General features: G+C 42.3%; 1 protein-coding gene across 3 annotated transcripts in view; it reads left to right on the forward strand.

Annotated features, from left to right (window-relative positions):
- The first annotated feature begins 1,187 nt into the window (after positions 1-1,187).
- The window catches only part of EMCN (endomucin), a 44,514-nt gene continuing 19,884 nt past the window's right edge, over positions 1,188-25,817 (forward strand). For 2 of the 3 annotated variants that reach the window (XR_008206475.1, XM_052681873.1), the window contains exons 1-5: positions 1,188-1,368; positions 14,817-14,876; positions 16,599-16,703; positions 17,069-17,185; positions 20,694-20,810. Coding sequence is in view for 2 of the 3 variants with exons in the window: in XM_052681873.1 (XP_052537833.1) it covers positions 1,308-1,368; positions 14,817-14,876; positions 16,599-16,703; positions 17,069-17,185; positions 20,694-20,810 (460 nt within the window). In the remaining variant the exon portion in view is untranslated. The remainder of the gene's footprint in view (positions 1,369-14,816; positions 14,877-16,598; positions 16,704-17,068; positions 17,186-20,693; positions 20,811-25,817) is intronic. The other variant, XM_052681874.1, reaches the window with a different exon arrangement.

Genomic DNA, 25,817 nt, shown 5'->3' on the forward strand with positions numbered 1-25,817 from the left:
AAAAGAATGTCTTAATTACTGCAGTAGTTAAGGTTGATTATTTAATGAGTCAGGCTGTTTATGAGGTCAGTTTTTCCTCTTAATTTTCCTGAGAACTGGGGAGAGGGACATGAGTAAACGTACTGCATCACCCTCTCATCAGGTGTGAGGCTTTGTGATTAAATGTCATCAGCCGTATAAAATAGTTAGGGTGTAGAGTATAAGAGCATTGCAAGACAGTGTTGTGACTTTTACTTTGGAGCTCTGTGTGGGTACCCTCCACCCCCTCCAGCAAAAGGGCTGTGGGAAGTTGGGATGCTGCTGTTTTTCAGATCAGCTGGGATCACCTGAGATAAAGGCTCCAGACCTCTGCTGACCCCTCAGGTGGATCCTCCTCTGGAGGCCATGTCCTCAGCACAGCAAGTTAGCATTGCAAATACCTCTCCAGAAGGATATAAAATTCTTTCCTTTGCTAGTGGACCAGAATCGGGGAGAAAGATGCTCCCGTTGCTTCAGCTACATGACATGATACAGCCAAGCATAACTCAAGTAACTTCAAATGGATATTTCATGCTGGAACTAAGGAAGACTGCTGTGAACGTGGGTGAGTTTTCCCCTTGTGTGCTTGCAGGACAAATTACCATCCACTGAAGACCTCATGCCAGAGAGTTTGGACTCCCATCAGTCAAAGCTATTCCAGGGACAGTGGGGGGCCTAACATCAGATGCAGAACCTGTTCACACCAGGCGTATTGCTGGGGCTGTGTCCCCAAACCCATGCTGATGTTCCCTGGGGACAGCACCTCTCAGGGGGACATGCTCTGTTGACTCTGATCTTTCCCAAAGCCACTGGATAGTACATAAGAGGAGCCGGTGGGGGCTCCTGCTGCTCACTTCACCCCTCCATCCCTGACTGCCTTATTCCCAACACCCAGGCTGCCTTGCTGTTACTGGATGTCCCTTTAAAGTATCCCCAGATGTGGTGTGAAAGACAGTGATGTATAGCCTATTCTAAAGAAAGATCTACCTCTGTTCAGAAACTTCCCTGACCTCTTGGCCGAAGAAGAACAAAATAACGTATTAACAAAAACACAGTTGGCTGCCAAAGAAAAGGAGTTCCTGTAAGGACTGAAACAATAAATCTCCTCCGTGCTGAACTCCCAGAGGGAGTATGCTGTGTTTCCTCCTGTTCTTTATCAAAGTCCCCAAAATAAGCAGGAATGGGCAGTGACTAGGCACAATCTCCATGGAGTAATTAGGGCCCACGGCAGTGCACAGGAGCACTCCCTGCCCAGCTGTTTGCAGGATAGCTGCCGGCCATCACCCAGCATGGAGCTCCTGAGGACTGTCTGCCTCCTCCTTGCTGCACTCTGTACCTGCGCTCTGGGTCGTAAGTTTTTGGTCGTTTTTCAGCTTAGCTTGTCAGTGTTTTGCAAGCAGAGGCTGAGCTGGCAGGAGTTGTGGGTGGTTTTTGTTCAGAGCTTTTTGGGAGCTCGGGTTTTTTTTGTTTTGTTTTTTTTGTTTTTTTTTTTTATTGTAATGCAGTGACTGAAGGGCCATGTGCTGGAGTAGAAGGCACTTGCTGGTAGCTGAGCTGTGTGTGAAAGAGAACTTTCCCGCCATTGTACTTTTGGTGACAGCTTCCTTTCTGGGCATCATGGACCTAGCTCCTCAGTCTGAGAGGAGTTAAAAGCAGTGTATTAACTAGTCTTCTCTGTTCTGTTTTCCTTTGCTGAACTGAAGCATCTGCTGTAGAGGGGGCTTAAAGAGGAGGGGGTTGAAATGTCTGTCAGGTTTTGGGAACGCTGCTTTTGCAGATCATGCCTATCCTGGTGGACATCTCTGGCTCTGTACTAGCAGTAGTTTTGGCTGAGGGTCATTCTTGGGAACATGCTTGGATTTACTCTCAAAGAAATGGGGTCTTACGGCATTTATCATGTGCTAAATAATAAGGGATGAAAGCCTGAGGGCAATACTAGTAATCAAGTGTGGTACCTTTTAAAAGTGCAGATTGAACCAAGCCTGTCTGTGTTCGCATGGTCACTGAACTGCTACTTGCACTATTGGTCAGCTGAGATTAACTAGTAAATCCTGGAAAGGTGAGAGAAACAGTAACAATGACGAAAGTCTATCATCATCTTCGTCAAAAGATGCTTTTTAAGTCAAACCTGCATTCTAACCATGCTTTAATTTGCCAACCCTATGGTGTGCACATGCATAACCAGAGTTGTACATTGCCTCTAAATGATTTTGTGAGTCAGAAGGTAAAAATAACACCAGGTTAACTGCTCAGTTAATGAACTTCTGCTCAGATGATGTGGTGAAATCCAGTTAGGTTATGTCACTGTCTAGGCTTATCACTGTTAGGAAAAAAAATATATACATATCAGTGCTTGAGATTAAAAATAACATAATTGCAGAGAAAGAAATGCTTCTAAAACTATGCTAAGTAAATATGAGCCCTGAAAGTCTGCACTGAGATACTATATTTTCTCTGTCTGCTACTCCCAGTAAAAATAGCCTTCCTGTCATTGTTAAATCTTTAATTTCACAACTTCTGAAAAGCAAAGCCAAGCTGGATCAAAAGGAACGTATGTAAGACAAGAGTCCATAAAGTTTATCGGAAGGCAGCACACACGGGTGGGAGGAACTCTGTCAGTTTTACACAACTCTTTCTTTAAAAAGGATTTTCTCTCCTCTGTGTGATATGAGTGGGGCAGAAACGATGATGGTGAATAAGCAGATTTCCCATAGGGTATGTTTGCTCTGAAGCTTTGTACTCCACTCAATTTTGATTCTCTAGAAGTGTTTATTTAAGAGTTTTATTGCAAGACAATAGTAATAATTCTGTTGGTAAACTCACAAGAGGAAATCAAAAATACATGTTTGGCTATGTGTCTCTTTCCGCATCGTTCAAGTAAAAGAATACAATCTGGTCAAAAGTCCTTCTTTGTGCCATCACTAGCACTGAATAATGAAAGCTGTCAGCCTGGACTTTTTCAGTTTGTTACCTGGTAACACAGAAACAGTTTTATGCAGTTTTATTGTCTAATTTATCCAGTTGGGCGGGCCAAAATTATTGGATTTCCACGATTTGTGATCACTGAGGTATTCTGTAGATCTGGGCTGCAACTGTGGGACCTGATTATCTGGAAAAAGGATGGCTCACAAGGAGGCTGACACCGGCCTCCTGTGTGTGCAGTCTCCCTGTTCTGAGCAGCAGCAAGGCATTGCTCCAGTTGCTTAGGAACACCTTTAGAATTTGAAAATTGTGCTCAGTAAAAGGAGAGGGGGGGGGGAGGAAAAAAAGAGAGAGAGAGAAGGTCAGATCACACTCAAGCATTTTAATACTCTGTCTCCCAGGCTTGGGAGCAGTTTATCTCAAACTTTGCCAAGATGAACAGCGTGAGTGTTTGCATCCTTTTCAGACAAAACACTTGAGCTGCCTGTCTTTGCATCATCTGCAAGCCATGCAGAGGTGGTTCAGAGTATTTCCATTGTGTTTAGTAAAGGCTGTGCCCAGGCTTCTGTACGGCTTCTGAATCTTATGCCTTGCCTTCAGCCTGAGTGTGGGTAGGGCTTTCTTGATAATTTTCTAACTCACCTTGGAAGGTTGCATCTTCAGAGTCCTTCTGTGAAGGTGAAATCTACCCTCTGCCAGTATGTTACTGGAGCTGATTTGTGTGTACATAAGGAGACTAAGGGCCTTCTGACTCCCTCTTCCTTCTCCCTGGGCTTTTCCCCATCTTCAAAAGCAAAATGATGTGCTGTAAGCAGGATTTCTTTCCTGATCATCTCAAGATGCCCTGTTCCAACATATTGCCCTCCATTTTTCCCTGCTCCAAAATGCATTTCAAATAGAAATACTTTTAGGATCAGTTCAGGGCATTTCCAGCTTTAAACAACAAAGCATTAGAATGGGGCTTAATTGCCAAAGGTCAGTGACCAGATAAAGAAGCTTATCTCCCTTTGTGATGCATTTGTAGTACAACACAGTTTCCTTCCAGCTGGGGCATCCAGGTTTCTCTCCTACACAGATGACAGCAGAAAATATAAGGCTAATGCTCATCTTAGCATCAGCCTGGAGGTGTTCAGGTTCTGCACACTGCAACATGCTGTCTGGCATTGTGGATGCGCCATAGATGAGCCTATTAATGTCTGATTAGTGACCCCTGTTGACGGTGAGCAGTACCCTTGCTACCCGCAAAACTGATGGCACTATGAAATAAAACAAAGGCACTTTTCACTCTGGGAGCAAAACTTGGCATGGGGATTCTGGAGCTGCTCCTTAAACTGTGGAACAACCCTGAGCTAGGCACTTCCCAACTCCTTTCCTGTTAGGGGATGCTGTAGTTCCTGGGGTATCACCCTGACCCCATCACACTCTGGTTATGACAGCCCAAGGGAAGTCCCACCAGAGCAGGGTTCCTGTAGCAAGAACATGCGTTTGCAGTTGCCTGAACTCTGCTTTGCTCAGTGTTAACTAGAGGAGATGGGTAGCCTTCCCTTTTCCACCTCAGCTCACATGTCAGCAAGTCCTTTTTAAAAAAAAATAAATAAATTTAAAAAAAAAATTCTGTACTTAGTTAACAGTTTTGAGCAGCTAGAGTTCCTGAGCAGAGTTCCCCACTCTCTGGTTATTGTTTGTGGCTGTGCTGTGGGGGAGACAAAAAGTGTGCAGGCTGTCACAGTCAGATCGCGCTTATCTCTGAAAATGTGAGAAATGTGAATAGGGTTTAGATAGACAGCTGTCTTTTCATGCTGGAACCCAAACTTGAATGTCTTGAGAGTTTGCCTGTTGTGGAGGAAAAAATTAAAAGTCTTTGAGGTATTTCCATCACTTCTAGCAGTCTGCAAAGCAAACCATGTGTTCTAGTCCCAAACCTGAATGCAAGTTTGCTGCATTTACTGAGGAGATGAGCAGATGGCTTAATGCCTGCTTGGTAAGAAGAGAGTGATCTGCAGCAAAAATAAATAGCAACTGATAGTGAAGGGCATGCTGCCCACAGCGTTCAGCTGCAAACCTGGATGCATAACGCTATATAACAGACTCAACAATGGTCTTCTCATCTGAAAATGTACTAGTATGTTTTCTTTTTTGTTTAGCTGTTTCTTTCATCTGAATTAGCAACAATTCTCAGTCTTTTCAAATAAGGATAAAAGATGTGCTGAAGCTTGTGTTTTGTCTTGTTTTTCTACATAGGAAAGGACCTTGATTTTTGTCTCCATTTTTATTTATTTATTTATTTATCTAATATCTATTTGGATCCTGTGTGGAAAAACCTGCAAAAACACCAATGAAAATTAATCTTTACAAAATGTTCAACCTGAGGAAGGAAGCACTTTGGACTGGTACCTCTTGGTAGCCAGATCAACATCCCAGTCCAAAGGAAAGTCAATTCCCGCATCACAGTCCTGTGGAAAAGGCATCATCACTTCTGTTTCTCATGAGAAAGGGCTTTTTTGTCTGTATTTTCTGCTGAGACAAACTCTATAAAGACCCTGTAACAGTTTTACTTGACAATTCTGTAGATCAAGAGAGTGTATTGGATTTGTGTATGGGTTGCAGCTGTTATTTCTAATCACAAATCAGGAATTACTGACCTGGGTTTGCTAGAAGACAAACATTTACTTTTGGGTTCAGCTAGAACTCTAAAAATGTGTATCCCAGATTTCATGAGAGAAGTCATACTGTGACCTGCCATGCAAACTACTGACATGTTCAGCAGAGTAGCAAAGCTTGGCATTTGTCTTGCCAAGGTGAGCTCTTGGATGCACTGCCACTGGCATACTGTGTCAGGCAGGCCAACCTGCTGGAGATAACAAAAGGGAAGACTTACTTTGACAAATCCATACTTATAACAGGGCAAGGATTTTCAAACTCTTTTTAAGTGGACAATGGATGCTTGCCTGACTTTGCTACAGGTGAGAATCCCAACCTATTTATAAACAGAGTATTTTCACAGCAGCTTTTAATCTCTTTTTGCCAATGGCACTAACCTGCACCTGGGTGTTAGCTGCACACTTTAGATAGCAACAGGTCTCAGGTCACTGAAACCACAGAGCTGGTGGCACATGGTTATGCATCACATTTATCTGCTGCAATCTTTCTGCCTTGTCTTATCTCTCATGAAATTGCATGTTTTGCCAGTATGGGAGCACTACCCCCACCTTGCTCTCTGAAGATTTCTACAAGATACATAATCATTTTCAAAGGCACAATTGGTTTGTCTTAATGCCTTGAGTTCCCAGGGTAGTGCTTGGTTTGAGTCAATGTAATCAAATCTTTAGGATTAAATTAATTAAATCTCTGATTATATTAATGAGATGTTTGTGCTTCCTGAAGACTTTTTCATTTTTAATCTTCAGCAGGAGGAGGATGTTATACTGGAGCTTAACAGGTTTGGCGAATGAGGTAACAACTAATAAGAATGGTAAAAGATTTGGATTTTAGATAGTGTGAGGAAAACCTGCTGGCATACTTACTGTCCCTGGCTAAGGATTTGCATTACTTTCCTCTGTAAAATGCACGACTTACTTTTTGAGGCATGTTTTTATTACAGGAAAAATGTTTGAATTGACAGGAGTCATTTTTTTACACTTCACATGCTCAATGTTGAGCCTAGGCTTTTACTGGAAATACAATGTTGACAGCCTTCTAGGTGTGTGAGATGGTATTTATTTTGGTGTGAGGACAACTCTCTGTGATAGATGAACTGCTCTTCCTCATCTTGGCATGGATTATATATCACACTAATACAGATGAGGTAAATATCAGTATTTGTGAACTCATTCAAAGACTGTGGAAGTAAAAATGCCACCACGCATTTTTAGATGAAATGGGGAAAAGGTCAACAATTGATCTGGCAAGAAAGAGAAATTCAAGCATTTTCACCACAGATTATGGGCTGCTCCATGCCTGGGACCGAGGGCTGATCTTGGGCATGATTCATAGCTGATGTTTTCACTGTCATTTGGGGTCCCCAAAAGCCAGAGTACTGCCTCACAATCACAGTTGTTGTCCATCTCCCCCAGTTCCTGCAGGTAGTCATAAAGGCAGAAATCAAAGGAAGTATTTGGGTCCAGCATAGATCTTGGTAGTTTTTACTCATTTATGCAAAGGACTGTTGAAATTTCTTTCCGGAAAATACAGAATTCTTTGATTATAGAGATTTTTGGACATTCTCTAGCATTTGATTCTGTGCCTGTTCTGTGCCAAAAAGCACATAGGTCTTGGAAATGATGGACACTGAGCACTGCAAAGCTGGATGCCCAGAAGTCTTGTTACGGTTGAGCACCTTTAGGTTCCCTTTGATAAGTCTTTTCTTGCAGCAGCAAGTTGTTAAAGCTCGTTAATGTCTTTACTGTGGTTCAGAAGGCAGCAAATGTATTTACCATACAGTGGACTTCCCTTAGAACAACTCACTAATGTAGTTTTCAGCATGTAACAAGAAGAAGAACTTACTGAAGGTAAATGTCAAAGAGCCCTGTACATGAGATATGCCAATGACAGAAAGAGAAATGCATGGCACAGGTATGAGAGGTGAAAGCTGATGAGTGCAGGACTTCTTTATTTTTATTCTCACCATTTTTTATCTGCTCTGGTTCAAATGTCTCTAGCATATCCATTATTTCTTTCTGCACGCTGCTATCTGTGCAAGTAGAATCATGCAGCGCCTCTCCATGTTGCTGGGTTTAAGCGGACTAGCACACAATTTACCTTACAGGCCTTATGACCCATTCTTGCAGTGTGCCATTCTGCTTTGTCTCCCCAACTGCTTTCACCTGGCCTTTCCACAGACTAGTACAAAACACTATTTTCAAGGGCTAAGACTGGAAAATGAGGGTTGATCACTTAAGGAGAAAATGATCAAGTGAGAAGGGTTTGCAAAGGAAGTGATAATTGATTTGCAACAGTCATAATTATCATAGTGAATGAAGTTGCACTAGTTGCCCATAAAAGTGCAAGAGGCATCTACAACTGTACTCCAGGACCTGTTTTGGACATTCCCCTTGGGGCACTCAGTACCACTCAGGCTGTATGCTGGACATTGTGAAGAGGTGAGGATGGACCTGGGTGAGTGTGGAACTACACTGAGATAGAAGCAATGCACAATGTTTCCCCAGGAGTTTTCAGGCTGCTGATGCTGCAGATGCTCTCAGAGCACTGCCAGGAGAAGAGCACGGGCTGCTGTGGCTGAATCCAGTGCAGGGCTGGTCCCAGATGTGCTAAAAATGACTACATGGCAGCAAAGGCTACAGAGGCTCCTTCCTGATCTGTAAATTACTCACGTTGCTGGAGGTGCATTTGGGTAGCCAACACTGGGCTGAGGAAACATAGGACACAATAATTATGACTTTGCATATCGAGAGCAGAACGCTGTCCACCCAGGCTCCGCTTCCCCTCACACTCCTTTGCGTCTGCCCTACCACAGCACGCCCTTTCCTGGGAAGCAAAAATAGGTCTGCAAATGGCACAGTGAGAGCACAGCACTATGTGCATCAACATCTTGGTCTTTCCTGTGCAGGGCAAAGGCTCTCCTTTTATCCTTTTTCTTTCTGTATTCAGCAATGCACAGCATGTAAAAAGCTCTTTCTGATATGAAAGTGCACTCATTGAAGACATTTAAAAACTGATTGAGCATGACTAATGCAGGGGGGTGGCAGTTTGTTTTTCATCCCATAACATAACTCTCAGTAACTCCTACCTTTTATCTTACACAGAGATGGGCAAATACATCACCATCAAAGGGTGACAATCTACTGCTTTAAACAGCTTTACAGGGTTTAATTAAAACCTTTTAAATAGGTTTAGCAGGTTTAAATAAAGACAAGCACGGAGCTTGGAGTCTTTGTCCAAGGCAGGCTTGAGTGCTGATGAGCATGCTGAGTACAGTTATTACTTTATAGAGTGCAAATGACATTCTCATCCCTCTTGAGCACACAGCACTGAAGATACCCACCAAGCTTCACACAAGATCAGAAAGTGCACTGAGGAAGTTTGCAGTTAGGAGGGCTTGGCTGGGAGTTTGTGTTTCTGTTATATACAAAACCAAGAAACTGGCCCAGACTTTGGTAGCTATGCATGCAATGCAGGGGCCAAAGCTTTGTTTCCTGCCTTCATCCTGCTCCCACCGGGAGAAATGACTGTCGCTCCCTCCCTTTCCTTCCTCCCTTCTGTGACAGCAGCCTGCTCAGGAGCCCCAGTGGAGGAGGAAAAGGCTGAACCTTAGCAGAAGATCTCTGCATGTGTTGTGTGTGCCTTCAGTGTGCTGCTGAGAGATGTGAATGAAAGAGAGGCAGCAGGAAACAGGGTCTCCATCCCTGCATTTTGCTTTTAGCACTGCCTGTAGCATCTGACTTCACCTCACAGGACTTCACCTCAAATACAACCAACAGTGCATTGCTCTGAGCCCATTGACCTGTCCTGGTCAATGCAGTAAGTTTGTCAGGACAGAAAGCAGTAGGCTGGCAAAATGCTTTTCAATCCTGACATGAACCATGGAATCAATGAAACAAATCAATGTCATTTGGTTTTGGAGAAAATTCATCTCGTGATTTCTGTGTTAACAAAATATTTCTGATGAAATTGGAGGTTCTTAGGGTTTAGCCAAATAGCATAGATAGAATTCTCTGCTCTTGAAGCCACTGTGTCTTGAACCTGCAGTTTTCTTAGCAATGCATTTCTCTTAGTACCAAGTAGCTCTTATTTGTGTACTTAGAACAAAAGAGAAAAACAGCAACAACAACAAACTTATCTTAGTAGAATTAAAATAGTTTGCATAAACACTGAGAGAAGACTGAACAGCAGTTATCTAAAATAAAATTCCTTTCCATACTCTGCCCTTTGATGCAGCTTTATTCTGCCTTTTCAGAGGGCTGATTGTATGTGGAACACATGTTCCAGACAGTGCTAAATGTTGAGAAAGCTGCAAACGTAAACTTTGCAGCTTGTATATATGTTATCATTCTTTATATGGGAAGATCTACAGATGCATCTGAAGCCTTGAAAAGCAGATCTCTCTTTATTGTATAACTATTTTAATGATAACATGGTACTACTATTTGTTGCAGTAGTCCTCCTAAAAAGAAGAGTGTGCTAGTATCTCTCTTCCACTGATTGGAGAATGGGACACAGAGAGTCTGCATGGCAAATGCACAGGAAAACACAAGCTCGTCTGAATATGGCTGATTAAGTACCAGAAGCTTCACCTAAGCTAATTAAATGACATTGTCCCATGCAGCCTTACTGCAAGGGCTGTGCTGGACCGTAGAAAGCCCACGTGGAAGGCTTCTTTGTGTATCAGGAGCTAAAGCCCAAGCTCAACTCCTAAATTTAATGTATTTGAGTGCTTTTGAGTTCAGTTAGGAGGTCTTGAGTGAAGTCTGAGCAGGTGCAAAAGTTGTTTTGGCTGCCTGCACATGGGAGTGATGTTTGTGCAATGGGAGGTTGGCAGCAGATTGACTACTCATCTGGGCAGAGCATTTTCTTCTTTGGAGGATGCTACGCAAAAGTACACTACAAAAGAAGAGAGATCTATCTCAAGATTTCGGGCAGAAGGCAGTGAAGAAGGAAAGTGGGATGGATAAGGAGAGAAAACAGAAATAAGAGTAGTAAGAGAACTACACTGGATCTGGAGAAAAAAACAAGTAAGAGAATAGAGAGATGAAGCAGCAAGACAACCAAAGAGAAAATGTAATAAACAACACAGCTCAGAGGTAAGAGTGAGAAGGTTGTATATGCTGTTAGGCAGCAGCAATTTGTGGGGAGCTCTGAGAATACTGGGACCAGCTCTTGTTCCAGAGTGGCTGTGCCTTCCTGCAGCAGGGAGGTGAGGCAGGCAGCTGGAATGGCTGGAGCAGCTGTACAGACAGCACTTGATCGTGGGGGTAGCATGTGCTCTCTGGGAAAGGGCCATGGTCTACTTCTGCCAATGTGGAGGAACAGAAAGCAAGAAAGTAACCTGAACTTCTGCATGTTTTATGTACAATTGCAAAGGCCCAGTGTCAGATTGACATATGTGAAATGGAAAACACCACCTGCAGATTCCACAGTATAGCCTTGAAGTAGAGAAAAAGCACATACAGCACCGAAAACCTGGAATGTTCTAGTCCAAATTTCCCTTGTCTGGTACCTCTAGTTTCATCTTCAGCAGTTGCAATGGGAAGCTTATTCCTTTGCCTTTCTTGCAGCCCCAGCACAAGAGCTGTTATCGCACCTTCCATCAACCTTTTCCTCTCTAGGCTAAGTAAATGCAATTCTCATCATTCTTCCGGAGAGGACTTTTCTTCCTAGACTCCCGGTGGTTTCTACAATCCCGTCACCCACTCGCTCCTCATTCTGATCCCCAAGATGGATCTATATCTTCAGCTGTATCTACACCAAGGCTTATCTAAATGGTGAAGAGGGTTCAATACCAACATATTGTCTATCAGCCTAGTGCAAGACCAGTTTTAAAAAGTTAAAAGTTGAGTTAAAGACAGGCTATTTCACTATTTCTGTAGGGATAGTGACTTTTCCAATAAAAATCATTTTTTGAAATCAGATTTAGATGCCGAAGTAGTCAGCGCTGAGTAATGAAATATAATCAAGACATATTTTGAACAATTCATTCATCTTTAAAAGTGCTTACTATTTGATTTTTTGCTATTCATTTTCATAATTAGCTGTTTCTCAAGGCATTTAAAGCTTAGGGCTTTCTGTCCTGTAGTAGTTTGTAACACAGTAACAGCACTGCCCATGAAATATCATACAGTCCTGTCTGGTTTTTTTCCCCTTTATTTATTGAAGTAATAGCAGGTGCATAGTTAACTCAAGTTGAAACCTGCTTATCTTAGTCTTCCCTGTGTGGAGTTGAAAATAATGAGACAGAGAGAAGAAGGAAGAGCTGGTGAGAGATCTGAGCTCAAAACTTGGAGATGGAAGCCCAGATCAAACATTACAGCTTGAGGACAGCTGTGGCCACTGGTCAGCTCTGAGCGTGAGCTCAGGAACACTGTTGGAATTTTTGAAGAAAGGAAGTTAGCTCAGAGTTTCAGCCAGATCATTCTTAGATCATATCTGAAGACCAGGTACAAATGGATTTACTGTTGTTTTAATTTTAGAACAAATGAACTATCTAAATCCAAGCCAGAGAGGACAATAAAGGCACATCCTCTGAATCTGAATGAAAAAAAAAAAAAGAATTACGGTTTCTCTTTCCTCAGTTTGGCCTTTTGGTCAAAGGTCAAATGTTTATTGAGCTCTTCTCATTCCTTTATATCTTTTCCTGCTGCCCTTTTGTCTTGCTGTCTCTGAGCCTTCCTGCCCAGACCTCCCATCTTCTTCCTGCCTTCTTATCTTCCTTCCACTTCTGATTTCTTCTCGCCTAGCTCTCTACTTTTAGACACGCTTTTCCTTTTCTGTGTGGATCTCCCACTGACAGCAAGCACACCACTCTTTAATCTACCTCATGTTGCATCTTAGCCCTTTCCTCACACATCCTTCAGGCACAGGAATGGAACCTTGCGGGGCACCCACGCTCCTCTGGCCAAGAGAAGAGGCTGTGTGAGGGAGCCGCTCCCAAGGACATTTGGGGTACTACCAACGTGAGGACTGTGGAAGAGTTTCTCTCTCAAATAGCTGCATCTAAATTTGTCCAAAACTGTGCAGATGTAACTCAGGTTGGTGGTTCTTCGTATGAGGCCATAGACAATCTGACAGGAGCAGAAAAACTAATATTCCTCTCTTTTCATCAAGCAACAGCTTCTAATAGGCCAAATTTCCACTCTCAGTCACTTTTAATCCCTTGATTTTATCCTTAACATTGCAAATAAGAGCATAATAATTCGCCATCTATCTCTACATTTAATCAATTGATGCCCCCGAAATCTTAGCTAACTTTAAGCATTTCTGTGTATTGCTTTCAATATTGTGTATTTCTCTCATGTGCTTTCAACAATTGTGTATTGTTTGTAAAGTATGCTTAATTATCCACCATTTTAAGGTAGTAATTCATTCATCAAACTTCACTGCTTTCTACTCTACTAATCTAGTTTATCTCTGTAACAAAATCAGCAACTTGTGATTCATATCAAAGCTACAAATTAATTTATTAGTTTTATATATATGTATATTATATATTTATTTATTAGTTAAGTTTTGCACGTAAAGCCTTGCAGTGGTCTTTCCACAAAGCCTTGCTGACTTGAAGAAGGAGCTAATCAGCCAGTGTGTGCCTTCAGCTTACATTACAGATGTAGTTACTGGGGTATGTTCTACCAAGCCATGTGAAGTATTCGCTCTGCTGTAAAAACATTCTGGTTTGGAGCTATGGCCTTGTGGTGTGGGGAGTTTTGTCTCCAGCTCTTAATGACAACAAAGAGGAGCAATATTCAGTATTTGGGATAGCTCCCTAGACAAAGCTGCTTTTTGGTCTGCTTGGGTAGAACTTGTTTTCAAATATTTCACGTGAGGACTACGAAGCATTATTCTGACTGTGTAACTAAACTGTGGGAAAAACAGTATTTTAGATGCTGTGTGCAAGAGTCTGAGCATGGCCTGACAGCATTCGTGCAGTGGGAAGCAGGCCCGTAGGGAACCAGTGAGCAAGTGCATTAGGTATTTTTCCCCTATATTAGATTTGTGACTCTGGCAAGCCTCGACTGGAGCTTGTGAAATGTTAACAGAGCACAGCATGCTGAGCAGAGAGAACAAAGTAGACTGTTCTGCCCTGCAGCCAGAAGGCAGAGAGCATGCCAGCAGATATTACCATGAATGGAGTCACACAGGAACAGCGATGTGCCACCCTGACTCAGTGTTGCGATGTCAGCGTTACAGCATGCTCACGGCATATGGCAAGATGTCACACTCTGAACCAGAGGATCTGGCTGCTCTCATCTCACTCTGAACTGAGCTCTTCCTCCTCAGATACACCCATATAGGTCATACAGTGATGTGCAATGCTTGCAGAGAGCCCCTGGTTCCGACTTTGTAGTTTTTTCACTCCCTTAGTTTTTTAGTAAAATATTTGAGTGTCCCAGAAGTGAGACTGAAAATTTTCTTACTTGAAAGCTAGGTGAGTTATGCTGTTATAATTTTTTTTACAGCCAGAAAATCTGGAAATTGTGTAGGACTTTATTTGATAATTTGTGGGGTTTTTTTGTTTGTTTGTTTGTTTGTCTATTTGATTCGTAATATTGGAAATTTTCACCTGCTAACTTGACCTCATGTTTTAAATATTGCCATTGTTTATTGCAGTAAAATACCTGGAGCTGGAGCATTGTCCCAAGGGCAATGTGGAAAGTCAATTACTGCTCAAGGCAGTGCTTCCTAAAGCATGTTCTGTGAATTCTTTTCTTGTCTCAAATACAGGAATTGCAGTATGCTGGAAAGCCCTCCTTAAGTGCTTGCATTAGCCAGGGAGCCACTAACCACCTTTAGTTGCTGGCAGCAGGGATTCTCTCATAGAGCTAGAAATTGAGTGCTTCCTCTTGCAAGCAGTTATTTTACCTCTACTGAAGACTCATATCAGCTGTGGTTGTATTTGAGGAGAGGAGATTAAAAAAAAACAGAAAACCTACAGTTGCTCCATTTTTTTCCAAACCAATCTTAAAAGTTAAGACCTATTAGCAAACAACTTGCAATTTAAGGGCCGTATCTAATGCTCCCCATTCAAGCAATGAGGGCAAAGCTAATAGGTTGAATAGCTTGTGATCACAGTTGTTGCTCCTGCTTACAGGCTTCTAAACTTGATTTTCTATAAAATGCTTGCTGCTATCTGCCTTATATGCCTATGTAATGATAGACAGATCTGGAAGATGGCTAAACTAATGTATTCCTTTCTGTGTTTGTTTCAGAAGATGAAATTTCAAACACTACTGTCAGTGCAAACGTTTCTGCATCTACACCAAAAACTGGTAAGAGTTCAAATTCATAGAATCGTAGAATCATAGAATGATTTGGATTGGAAGGGACCTTTAAGATCATCTAGTTCCAACTCCTCTGCCATAGGAAGGACACGTCCACTAGACCGAGTTGCTCAAAGCCCCATCCAGCATGGTCTTGAGCACCTCCAGGGAGGAGGCACCCACAACTTCTCTGGGCAACCAGTTCCAATGTCTCACCACCCTCACAGTAAAGAATTTCTTCCTAGAATCTAGTCTAAATCTATCTTCTTTCAGTTTAAAGCCATTTTCCCTCTTCCTGATCCTTCCTGCCCTTATAAAAGTCCCTCCCAGCTTTTCTGTAGGCTCCTTTCAGGTAGTGGAAGGCTGCTATAAGGTCCCTTGAAGTACTCCCTTCTCTAGGCTGAAAAGCCTGTCCTCTGTTGGCCTGTACTCGTAGGGGAGGATCTTATGAAAGATTGCTATTGACTGTATTGTATCTGTGTGGGCTAAATATCAGCTCCTTATTAGTTCAAATGTTGAAAATGGCTGCATTGAATGTGATGCATCTGAGGAAGAAAAACTGGAGATGGGACCATGTTTTTTGATAACTGAAGATGTTAAAGAATCTGTTTTGGAGCTGAGACTAATGGGATAATAAAGATGGATACATTCTATTAAAGGAAGAGAATAAGATGCAGCCAGGGAAAGTCTGAATGTTTTTCCTATGAGAAGAATGAGACATTTTCAAATCGTGCTGTAGTTCTTTTATATTTCAAAAACCCTGATGTTTATGTCTGTTCTAAAAGCATTTAATAAGGAACTGACACCTCATTGTGAGTGAGATCTTTAGACATTTCAGTGAATTTCCCTTGCAGCTTTTTGTCACACAGGAGAAAGCAGTAATTTGTTGTAATACTAATATTTGTTTATGTCTATGAGCAAAGCATCAGAAGCCCCCAGTGAGGTTAAAGCTCTCTGTGGATGTGGAACAAGCTTCCAGGGAGACTCTTTCTTTGAGGCACTGTTATTCTAGGCAAACAGCCAGTAAAGCAGGAGGAAAGGGAGACAATTATATATTCTGGTGTGGCCATTGTATTTAGAAGCACTCTATCCATATGAGAGAAAGTGGCAGGTCGTTATTTTTTCCTATTCTATCATATTTCCCATCTCTGAGCAGCACTAGAAGAGGGAGCGTGACAGGGCTTGGGTTGTGGGCAGGAATAGGAATGAGCCCCTGTGGCTGAGGCTGACAGTAGTGCTTTCTGCTTTTATTAAGTGATGGAACAGAACTCTGGGCAGCTTTCCACCATCTTTGTCACATGGCAGCTCTGAGACCCTCTTCCCATAGCAGCAACTGACAGATCCCTGCTGCCTGAGAATGCCCTTACCTCCACCACCAGCTCTTGTCCCTCTGCAGGAGGGTGCTTCCAGGAACTGCTGTAACATGAGCACTGGGTTCATGCCAGGGATTATCACATGCTAGAGACCATTATTCCTCTCACTCAGATGTCCAAAGCTTGGCTGCACACCTTGGAGAAGGGCCTGCCAGGCTTTCTGTGACCTCCCAAGAAATGTATACCTTCCCTCTGATGTGAACTGTGCTTGTTCTGAGCCCTCTCGAAGCACTTGTGGGCAAGAAAGGTCCGTGAGAGCCTGACTTCAAAGAGAAACTCAGCAGCCTTTGTGAGAGAAGGCAGCTAGTGGTATGGGCTGTTTGTATGGAATAAATAAATAAAAATGCCTCTCTTGCAGAGGAAGAAGCTTTGAACACAACCACTTTAAGAGCAACAACACTACTAGCAACAAAGCTGACAGCAACTACAGCCTCAACTATGACTGTGTCCATTACAACAAGCTGTAAGTGATGTTTTCTTGTGCTAATGATTGAGTCTGGCCCAGTGGACACTGAGCAGCAGTGCTCTTGGTCTGGGAATGCATTTATAGATGGTCACATCCTTGGTAGTACCTCCAGAGCCATGAGGCTCAAGGAAGATCCAAGCCAGGTCTGATAACTGCACTATCACAGACTTGTGCTCATGGGGATGTCCCACTGATGGGGCTGGGTTTCCATACAGAGGAGAGAATCTTGTTCCTGTTGATCTTCAATTTAAACTCTGATTTTAGTCCTACTGCAAGCAAAGCGAAGCAAAAGTAGATTTTTGTGTGTGTGCAAATGTGTATATAAAATTGACAAAAAGTTTTCAACGTTCTTCGTTTAATAGATAACACAACTATTCCAGCTAATGCCACAGAGAGTAGTACGACACAACATACAGCTGTGCAGCAGCCAGCACAGGCGACCCCTACAGCAAGAACTGAAAGTGGCAACACAACAAGTGGTGAGTGACAATTCCTTGGAGCCATTCCTGATTCATCATGCAGTGCGTTTCTGTAAAGCAGTAAGGAGCAATAGGATGAGATGAAAAGGCGTAATTTGTAAAATGGATTTAGAGCTTTGTGAAAGCAGAGCTCTCCTTCCTACCTACAAACTATATATCTCCATGAATCCTTCTGCAGAATCTTACACACAGAATGTTATAACTTTGATTTGTAGCGGAGGTGACCTGAAGCCATTACATAGGATTTGAATCTCCCTGTAACTGGGAGATCTGTATTTGGAGGGATTTTCATTTTTATTTTCTTCTGTTTTGGTAAGTATTTCAACAAAAATTATTGTATGAGATCTGAGTGGTGTCCCCCTTTGTTTTTTATTTTATACATACAGTTTTTCACATAAATAATACTGTGTGAGTATAACATCTTCAACATTACAAATAACTGTTCTCTTTCTTATTATGAGTCAAAATACTGAAAGCAGTGAGATGATACTAGTTACTCTGAGTCAATCTTCCCATAAGTCTTCAGAAAGATGTATGTTGGGCCAAGTATGTTGGGCCAGTGCCTCAGATGAGATTTCATTTAAAAAAAAAACAAAAACAAAAACAAAAACAAAAAAAACACCACCAGAAATACCCTGCATCAAGCAAGTAATTGGAATAATTTAAGCAAGAATAATAACATATATATTTAAAAATGTAATGAAAATGAATGATGAATGAATTTATACCTAAAAGCAAGGCTTACTTGATTCTCACTTCCCTCGCATGAACAGGAAGATTAAAGACACTGCCTGAAAGTCTTCCTCAGTGCAGGACTGGGACAGTCATGCTCCATGAAATGGATGTGGGCTTAGTGAGATTTTTGCTATTAAAATGGATATAATGGGAAAGCTGCTATCGCTGCTCTTCTTTTTTTCTTCCACTCTTGCAGTCAGCTTCTCCCTCATTTTGTGGTTGACCTTAAAGAACTGAGGCAGGATCTGACAGTGCCTGTATGAAATTTCCAAATTTTCTTTCATGACACCTGATTTCTAATACAACACAGGCATCTCTGCTGGTCTGTAACACAAGCCATCACTTCCCCTCCTTCAGTCCGGGCTAGAAGCATCAGTAAATGATCTTATCCACACAGTAGAGATGTGACAGGGCTTCCTGTCCCCACCGCAATTTCTGTGGCTGCTGTCACCTCCCATTACAAATTTAAAGAGAGCCTCCAGCGTTCCATACACTAGGAAGTCAGGCACAAGACATTTATTTTTTTTTCCCCTTAAGTCTTCTGTATTTTTCCCTCTGCAGGCCATAAGTAAAATTTCCCCTTTCCTTCTGTGCTTTCTAGCCCTGACTGTTATATAGGAAGCCAACAATTAGATTTGCCTCCATATTTTTCTTATTTATTAGTACATGATATCAAAGCCAAAAGTTCACATTTAACCAAAAGATGATTCCCTTGGACACTTCAATAATTTTAAATGGTGTCACGCTACAGCCAGTCACACCTGTATGTGAGATTTCATGTCCTGGGACACTCAGTGTTACCAGAGTCTGCAAAATGAAAGGCAACAGAAGATGGTGCTCTTCCTCCCCCAACTGTCAATCAAAAGTCAGGACTCAGGATATTAAATTGCAAACTGTTGGTGGGTTTGGGGCTGTGATGTTTCTGATTTATCCTGTGCTTCTTTCCCGGAGGATGGTATAACATGATGCATGGAAACATTAAATATTAAAAAGTGAGAAAAGGAAAGAGTAGAAGAGAGAATTTTCATGCCAAACTGCTGATAAGTAGGCAGGAGGAGGGTTAGGCTAACAGCATATCTCTCAGTTGTCCTTGGGTTTCTGTCACAGGCTGCAGGTACCTGTCATGCTTCTGGAACGCCCCGTGCAGCAGCTGGCTGCAGGGATGTGCTCGGCAGGGAGCAGCTTCCACCGCTTTTGAGACACTCCAGTTTTTCAAAGCTTTTATTAATGCAGTCTTTAATGCAAGTGATTTTGCAGGCTGTTAATTTCAGAGGAGAAATGTATGTGTCACCTAACCAAGTCCTCACGCTAGGGCTTCAAAGGGTCGCTGTTCCCCATAAAGGAGTATCCTGGATTCACTGACTGGCCAAGTAATGCTGTTACAGATGTCTGTTCTCTCTGCTGCACATCTGCTGCTTGTTTGAAGCACCATGTGATGTCAAACCTCATTAGGCTGCAGCCTGCTGCAAGGAAGATTTAGAGTACCGTTGGGAAATGCTGAAACGCACGTGGGTGATATGTAGGTTAAGTAGAAAATCCTGCTAAGATCAAGCAAAGATGTGTGCTGAATTTCAGCTGGTTGAAGAAAATGAAAGGTTCTGGGAGCACAAAGAGCAAGGAGACAGCTGAGGCTTGGGCAGCAGCCCTGCAGGGCCTCTTCACATTCCCCTCCTTGATTATTCTTTTGACAAATGCGTGCCAGTATGCTGTCATTTCTCTCATCAAAGTTTCTGTGGGGAGAGTGGTGTCACCTCTGGGATGCTCTGCCTTGCCACAGCCATCCTGTCCAGACAGCTATTTTACAGTCTTTACCATTTTATTCTTATGTTGCCATTTTATTCATCAGCAGTGACTGATAGCAGGGTGATTTGAGTGCTCCCCCAGGGCGGGTGGGACCCTGATTTTCAGTGGGACACAGTGCTGCCACTGCAGTGGTTGGATATGGATGCTGCTGTCCCCACAGGCTGTGGGTGGAGAAGCCATTGGTTTAGAGAAGCAGACAAGATATGTCTGCTTCTGCCCTTCTGCATCGGGAGCTTGTTCTGCAGCCTCTCTTACCTATGGTGCATTTGATAGTCACCATCTTGCATGTAGTTATGCTGGGTTCTGCGGGTAGACAGAAAAATCACCTGTGCTGTAGCAGCTTGAACTCTTCTGCATAGTTATTGTCGTCCTTGTTTCCATGGCCAGACAGTGCCTGTGTCTGGACTCACTCTAGACAGCAAATCTCATGGCACAGATGGCCTCAATCCTCTACTGACTGTGTGGGAGGGCAGCAAAAAGGCACTTAAATTTTTCATACGTTAATTTTCAGGGATATATTATTTCTCAGACCTTATCAGCACAGAATGAAGTAATTAACTCTACACTTAATTACAATCCTTAGAACTTTATAAAGTATCTCATTACCATTATGTGACAGTTGTGGCAGAAGCTTGTATGTGATTTATTATTTTTTGTAAATGAAGGTAAGTGATAGAAAGCAGGAAGCTATCTACCCCATCAGCCTGGTTTCCAAAGTTAGCGTTGTCTTCTGGCACAGGCATGAGGCTGTTGGATGCTAAGGATGTGCTTTAAAGATGCCTAAGCTACGTCAGTCCAAAAAACCTCCTAGGGATTGATCAGTGTTTGACAAAGGTTTACCTGAAGGTGTAGTTCTTTCTAACCTGAACTATCTTCTATGATGCTGAGGGGATTTGACAGGGGGATGGCTGAAAATCTAATGCAACCCTTCTGTTGGTGTGTCTTACCCAAATGTCTGTCTTGTTTCCAGCTGTCCAAGTGAATGGAACACAATCTGCACAAAATGAGAGTGCTACAACTACTAAGACAGGGACTTTGTCTCCTACAACCTCTTTACAAGAAAATATTACTGCTCCTGGAACCTCAGGTATGTCTTGAAAACGTACATTTCTTCTTCCTATACAAATAGTCCAAAAGATGTAAAAGATTTTGAATATCTTCTTTATATGCCATGCATTGTCCCAGAATGAGGGCTACATCTTTATTCATGCAGGGTACGATGTCACCCTGCTAAGAAGTTACAAGTGATGGACAAACTTCAAAAGGTTCATAGGAAACTCAATGTCATTACAGAAGGATATAAATTAAGATAATAGAAACCTTATATATGCTGTATGTGGTCATTTTGTAGCACTGACTGCCAGAGGAGGTCATTGAGATAAATTCTTTGGCTGCAAAGCAAAGGAGAAAACAGCTATAATTTTTACAATTGTTAATAAATCTGTAGGGCGTGCTAAAGCATATGACCAAATTAAATGACATTGTTCAAACTACAATACAGTCACATGCAAGGTCAAAAAGATATCATTCCTTCCAAATGCCTGCCTAGCTTTATTGTTTTTCTGAGTGTATTTTGTTGTATTTATCCACTAAGGAACTCTGTGGCAAATGTAGATGCCAGTAATGGGAGTGCTCATTTATTACATTTCTAGCAGGCTTAATTTTCCTAGATTTTGAAGAATTACTTAGGTTTTCTCAAGGTCTCTCGAGCTTTTACTCAGTGCTCTGAGCTACACATACGTAAGCCCAATAAGAACATTGACTTTGTTTGCATTTCCCAATTATTATTAATGTTCAACATTTCCAGAGGGATAAGAGACTCTTTACAATTCCCTGGACTGTTTGCAGCAGATAACTGAGTGCTCAATAATGTTTTGTTGTGCTAAAACTTAGCATGGTGAATGGGTGTTTACTGTGATTCTTCTCATAGTGGATGGGATTAGATATGCATGTATAGTAATATCAGTACATGCTAAAATGCTTTGAAGGATTCCAGGGAAATTGAGATTTTTCTCATTTTTAAGCTATGGCCATTAATTTAGAGAGGAATCATTAATTATTTTAATAAACCTATTCTCCATAATACATATGTTTTGAGTTGTATTTAATCATGGAAGATATGTTAAGGCTCGTGCAATGCAAATAGATTATTTGAGACAGTCAGCACAGCTTCATCAAGGACAAATTGTGCCTGACCAATCTGGTGACCTTCTATGATGCATCAGATAACAACAGATGACAGAACAATGTCATCTATGTGGACCTGTAAGATCTTTGACCCAGGCCTACAGGACATCCTTATCTCTGTATTAGAGATTAGGTGGATTTGAAGAGTGGTCTATACAGTGGATAAGGAATTGACTGGATGGCTACAGCAAGGGAGTTGTAATCAATGGCTCTGGTATGCTCCCAGATGTCTTTCTTGGGACCGGTGCTCTTCAAAATTTTTTATCAATTACATAGATAGTGGGACTGAGTGCACCCTCAGCAAGTTTGCAGATCACACCAAGTTGAGTGGTGTAGTTGATATAATAGAAGGAAGAGATGCTACCCAGAGAGACGTGGAAAACTTGAAAATTGGGCTCACTTGAATCAAATGAAGTTCAACAAGACCAAATGCACTGAGATGGGGATAATTCCAGATATGAGTGATACGGGAGAAAAATTAATTGAGAGCAGCTCTGTGGAAAAGGATGTGGAGGTCCTGGTAGATAAAAAGCTGGACTTGAGCTGGCAGTGTGCTTTTGCAGACTGGAAGGCCAATAGTATCCTGGGATGCATCAAAAGAGTGGTGGCCAACAGGGAGAGGGTGGTTATAGCCTCCCTCTACTCTGCCCTGGTGATAACAGAGTTCAGGTCTGGAGTTCTCAGCATAAGAAAGACATGGAGCTGTTGGAGCGGGTCCAGAGGATGGCCACAAGATCAGAGAGCTGGAGCTCTTCTTCCATGAAGAAAAGTTGAGGGAGGTGAGCGTGTTTAGCTTGGAGAAGGCTCTGGGAAGAACTCATTGTGGTCCAGTGCTTAAAGGGATCTAAGAAACAAGACAAAGAACAACTTTCTACACAGTCTGATAGCGATAGAACAAGAGGGAATGGTTTGAAACTAAAAGAGGGAATATTTAGATTAGATACTAGGAGGAAATTTTTCACTCAGAGGGTAGTTAGGCACTGGCACAGGCTGCCCAGAGAAGCTGTGGATGCGCCATTCCTGGAAGCATTCAAGGCCAGGTTGGATAGAGCCCTGGGCAGCCTGATCTAGCGAGTGACAACCCTGCCCATGGCAGGGAATTGGCACTGGATGATCTTTCATTCCCTTCCAACCAAAACCATTCTGTGATTCTATTACTACCCTGTTACATTTTGTGTCTTTTGGCAGACGTACACAGTGTGGGAATCTTACCACTGATACACTGCAATAAAGCAATAAATTACAGTATTTTTAATGAAAGATTCTTTTTATCAGGCAAATTGACCAGGTTAAAATGAAATTGTAACGCATGTATGTCTGTGGATTCTGTCTGTTGAATTATCTGTAATATTATTTGTACAATTTCTCTTTACATTTAAAACACACCCGAAAACGTTTACATCCTTTCCTTCCTCTGCTTGTGACAGTCATCATCTTACTCAGCTTACTGTAAAGCCAAATAGATCTTTAGCTCAGGGACTACCCAAGGAGCCAGCACTGTAATTTCCTGGCTGAGGAAATAAGGGACCATCTGTCCTGGGGGATTCAGCCTAGGTCACTGGCATAGCCAGTGTGCTGACTTCCCATAATATTGCAATTTCATAATCACTTCCTCTGTCATTGGGATTTCATCCTCACACCTTTTCTGCCTCCACACAGGACTCACCAGCTCCTTGTTGCTTTTTTGCAGATTAAATATTAAAGAAGTCCCATTAGACACTCCAATGAATTAGGTAGCCCAAATACATGTGCCTTTAGACCATTTTTGCTCCATATTTTCTGTGTGCATTAAAGTCTTCAGGGAAAAAACAAATCTGGTTCCCTATAAGCAGATTTCTCTTTGTATGTTCAGCTGCTCAGGGCCAAGGGAAGCCATAGGCTGCACCTAATATTTTGCATTTTACAAAAATGCAAGCATAAAGTCAGTTGTTTCAGGATGTACCAATTCTAGAAGAAATGCTGACTCTTGTTGCCATGAGATTCTTTCTTTGCAGCACTGTGAAATTTCATCTTCCGTAGGGTCTGGGTACTTTCTGTTCAGTGGAACAGGGGTGATATGTGCAATGCAGCCCTCAGGGGATCACAGAGCTTAAAAGCTGAAGGCACCTAAGCCATATCTCCTGTGTGGAAAAACTAAGGTGAAATTCACCCAAAACAGAACATTTCTATTTGGTTTTCTCAACAATAATTCAGCTGATTAATCTCAAACCAAAAGAATATATTTAGCTTTGAGACATTTTCCATTGGGGGAAAAAAAAAATGCCATTTTTGTGAAAATCCCCTTTCTTACTGCAAAGAAAAGAAAAAAGAAAAAAAAAAAGTACATTTTGAAAGGAAATTTCCAATCTGCCATATCAAAAGATCAGGGTGTGGGAGAAGTGCCACAGAAAGCTGGAGAGCAACTGAAACGAGTGGGGGGAGCTTGAGAAGGAGCTTGGAGAAACATCAGAGAGCAGCATCACTGTATTACAAGGGATTGAAGCCAGCAGCTGCGGAGGAGGGGCTGAGTGGGGCTCACCTAGGTTGGGGAAGGGAAGAGGAGCTGTTTTTAGCAAAGAGAGCAACCAGCATGCGTGCCATTGACACGTACACTTCTTCAACTTTGGCTGTCATGTATCACATGCCTCCTACTCCTGCTCCACCTCCGCAAAGGATTGCTTGTTAATATTTCATTTTCTCCTTTTGTTTAATTTGCGTAGAAGTGGAGATTAAATGGATCTGTCAGAGTCTAAATACTTGCTAGGAACTGCAAGTTGACTTTTTATTCTGTGACCTGAACAACAAAAAATCCATAAAGTGGGATGAGTTTAAGTTCATCCGGCAGGCTGGTAAGATCAGAAAATCTATTACAGTAATCTGTCAAGAGAATCAGCCTGCTGCATCTATCAATGCCTTTATTGCACTCCTCAAATTATAAATCCTACTTGCCTGATTCACAGAGGTATCTTGCTGAGAAAGAACCCTAGGAGCAAGACAAGGAGGGTTTGGCTCTTTCTGTATGTAGACTGTATAGGAAAGCTGGATGGTGGTATTAAGTGAAAACTGCTCACTGTAGCTTTAGCTTTTCCACACAGAGAGAGGCACAAATTGAAGCATCAGAGAGCTGGAAAGCATAACAAAGCCTCAGCTAACACAATTACAGAACTACAGAACAGTCAGGATAAGGAGAGTGTTTTAAGATTCTTAATTTTGCTGTGATTTATCTTGTGGTATCCCGTCTGAGTAATCAGCCAAATTTATTCACTTGTTTTGCCAGCGAGCATAGATCCATGTGGCTGCCCTCCAAAAGCAGAAGCAGCAAGCTGCAGGGTGCACAGGCTGTTCGGGTAGCAAAGCTCTGGGAGAGGTGAGCTGCTGGTGCCCCCTCCATCTGTCAGCCTCCTCACCAGCACTGTTGTTGCTCAGGCAGGTACTGTCAGATCACCTTCTCATACATCAGCCTCTTTATGTTTGTCCTCCTTACCATACGGCCAGTGTTGTATGCCTCAGTTCTTGTGAGGAGTCTTGGAAATCCTCCTGGATTTTTTATGCAGAACACCCACCCCCACCTCAGCCTCAGGGACCTGGTAGGGGCCAAGCAGATGGCCAGAACAATGCAGCAAACACTGGTGCAAGCAAAGGGCTGTCTGCCTTTTCCTCCTCCTCCCCTAGAAAAGCAGTGCCCACCTCTGCCATCAGAAAAGTTTGCTTTCTGAGTCAAGATGGTTCACTTTGTTTACAAGAAAAATGTTATGTTGATATCTTTAGAGTTTTTCTTAGGATAGTTCAGCTCTCCTCAGAATAGGGAGGGCAAGCTAGGCATTTTACTGGGACGTGGCCTACCTGTAAGACTTGACAAGATCCTCTGCCTGTCTCCGTGAACGTCCACATCGTTGTAATTTGCATGTTCAAATGTTGTTGAATGCTC

This window comes from Tympanuchus pallidicinctus, unplaced genomic scaffold (assembly GCF_026119805.1).
Source record: "Tympanuchus pallidicinctus isolate F22 unplaced genomic scaffold, pur_lepc_1.0 scaffold2, whole genome shotgun sequence".
Classification (NCBI taxonomy): domain Eukaryota; kingdom Metazoa; phylum Chordata; class Aves; order Galliformes; family Phasianidae; genus Tympanuchus; species Tympanuchus pallidicinctus.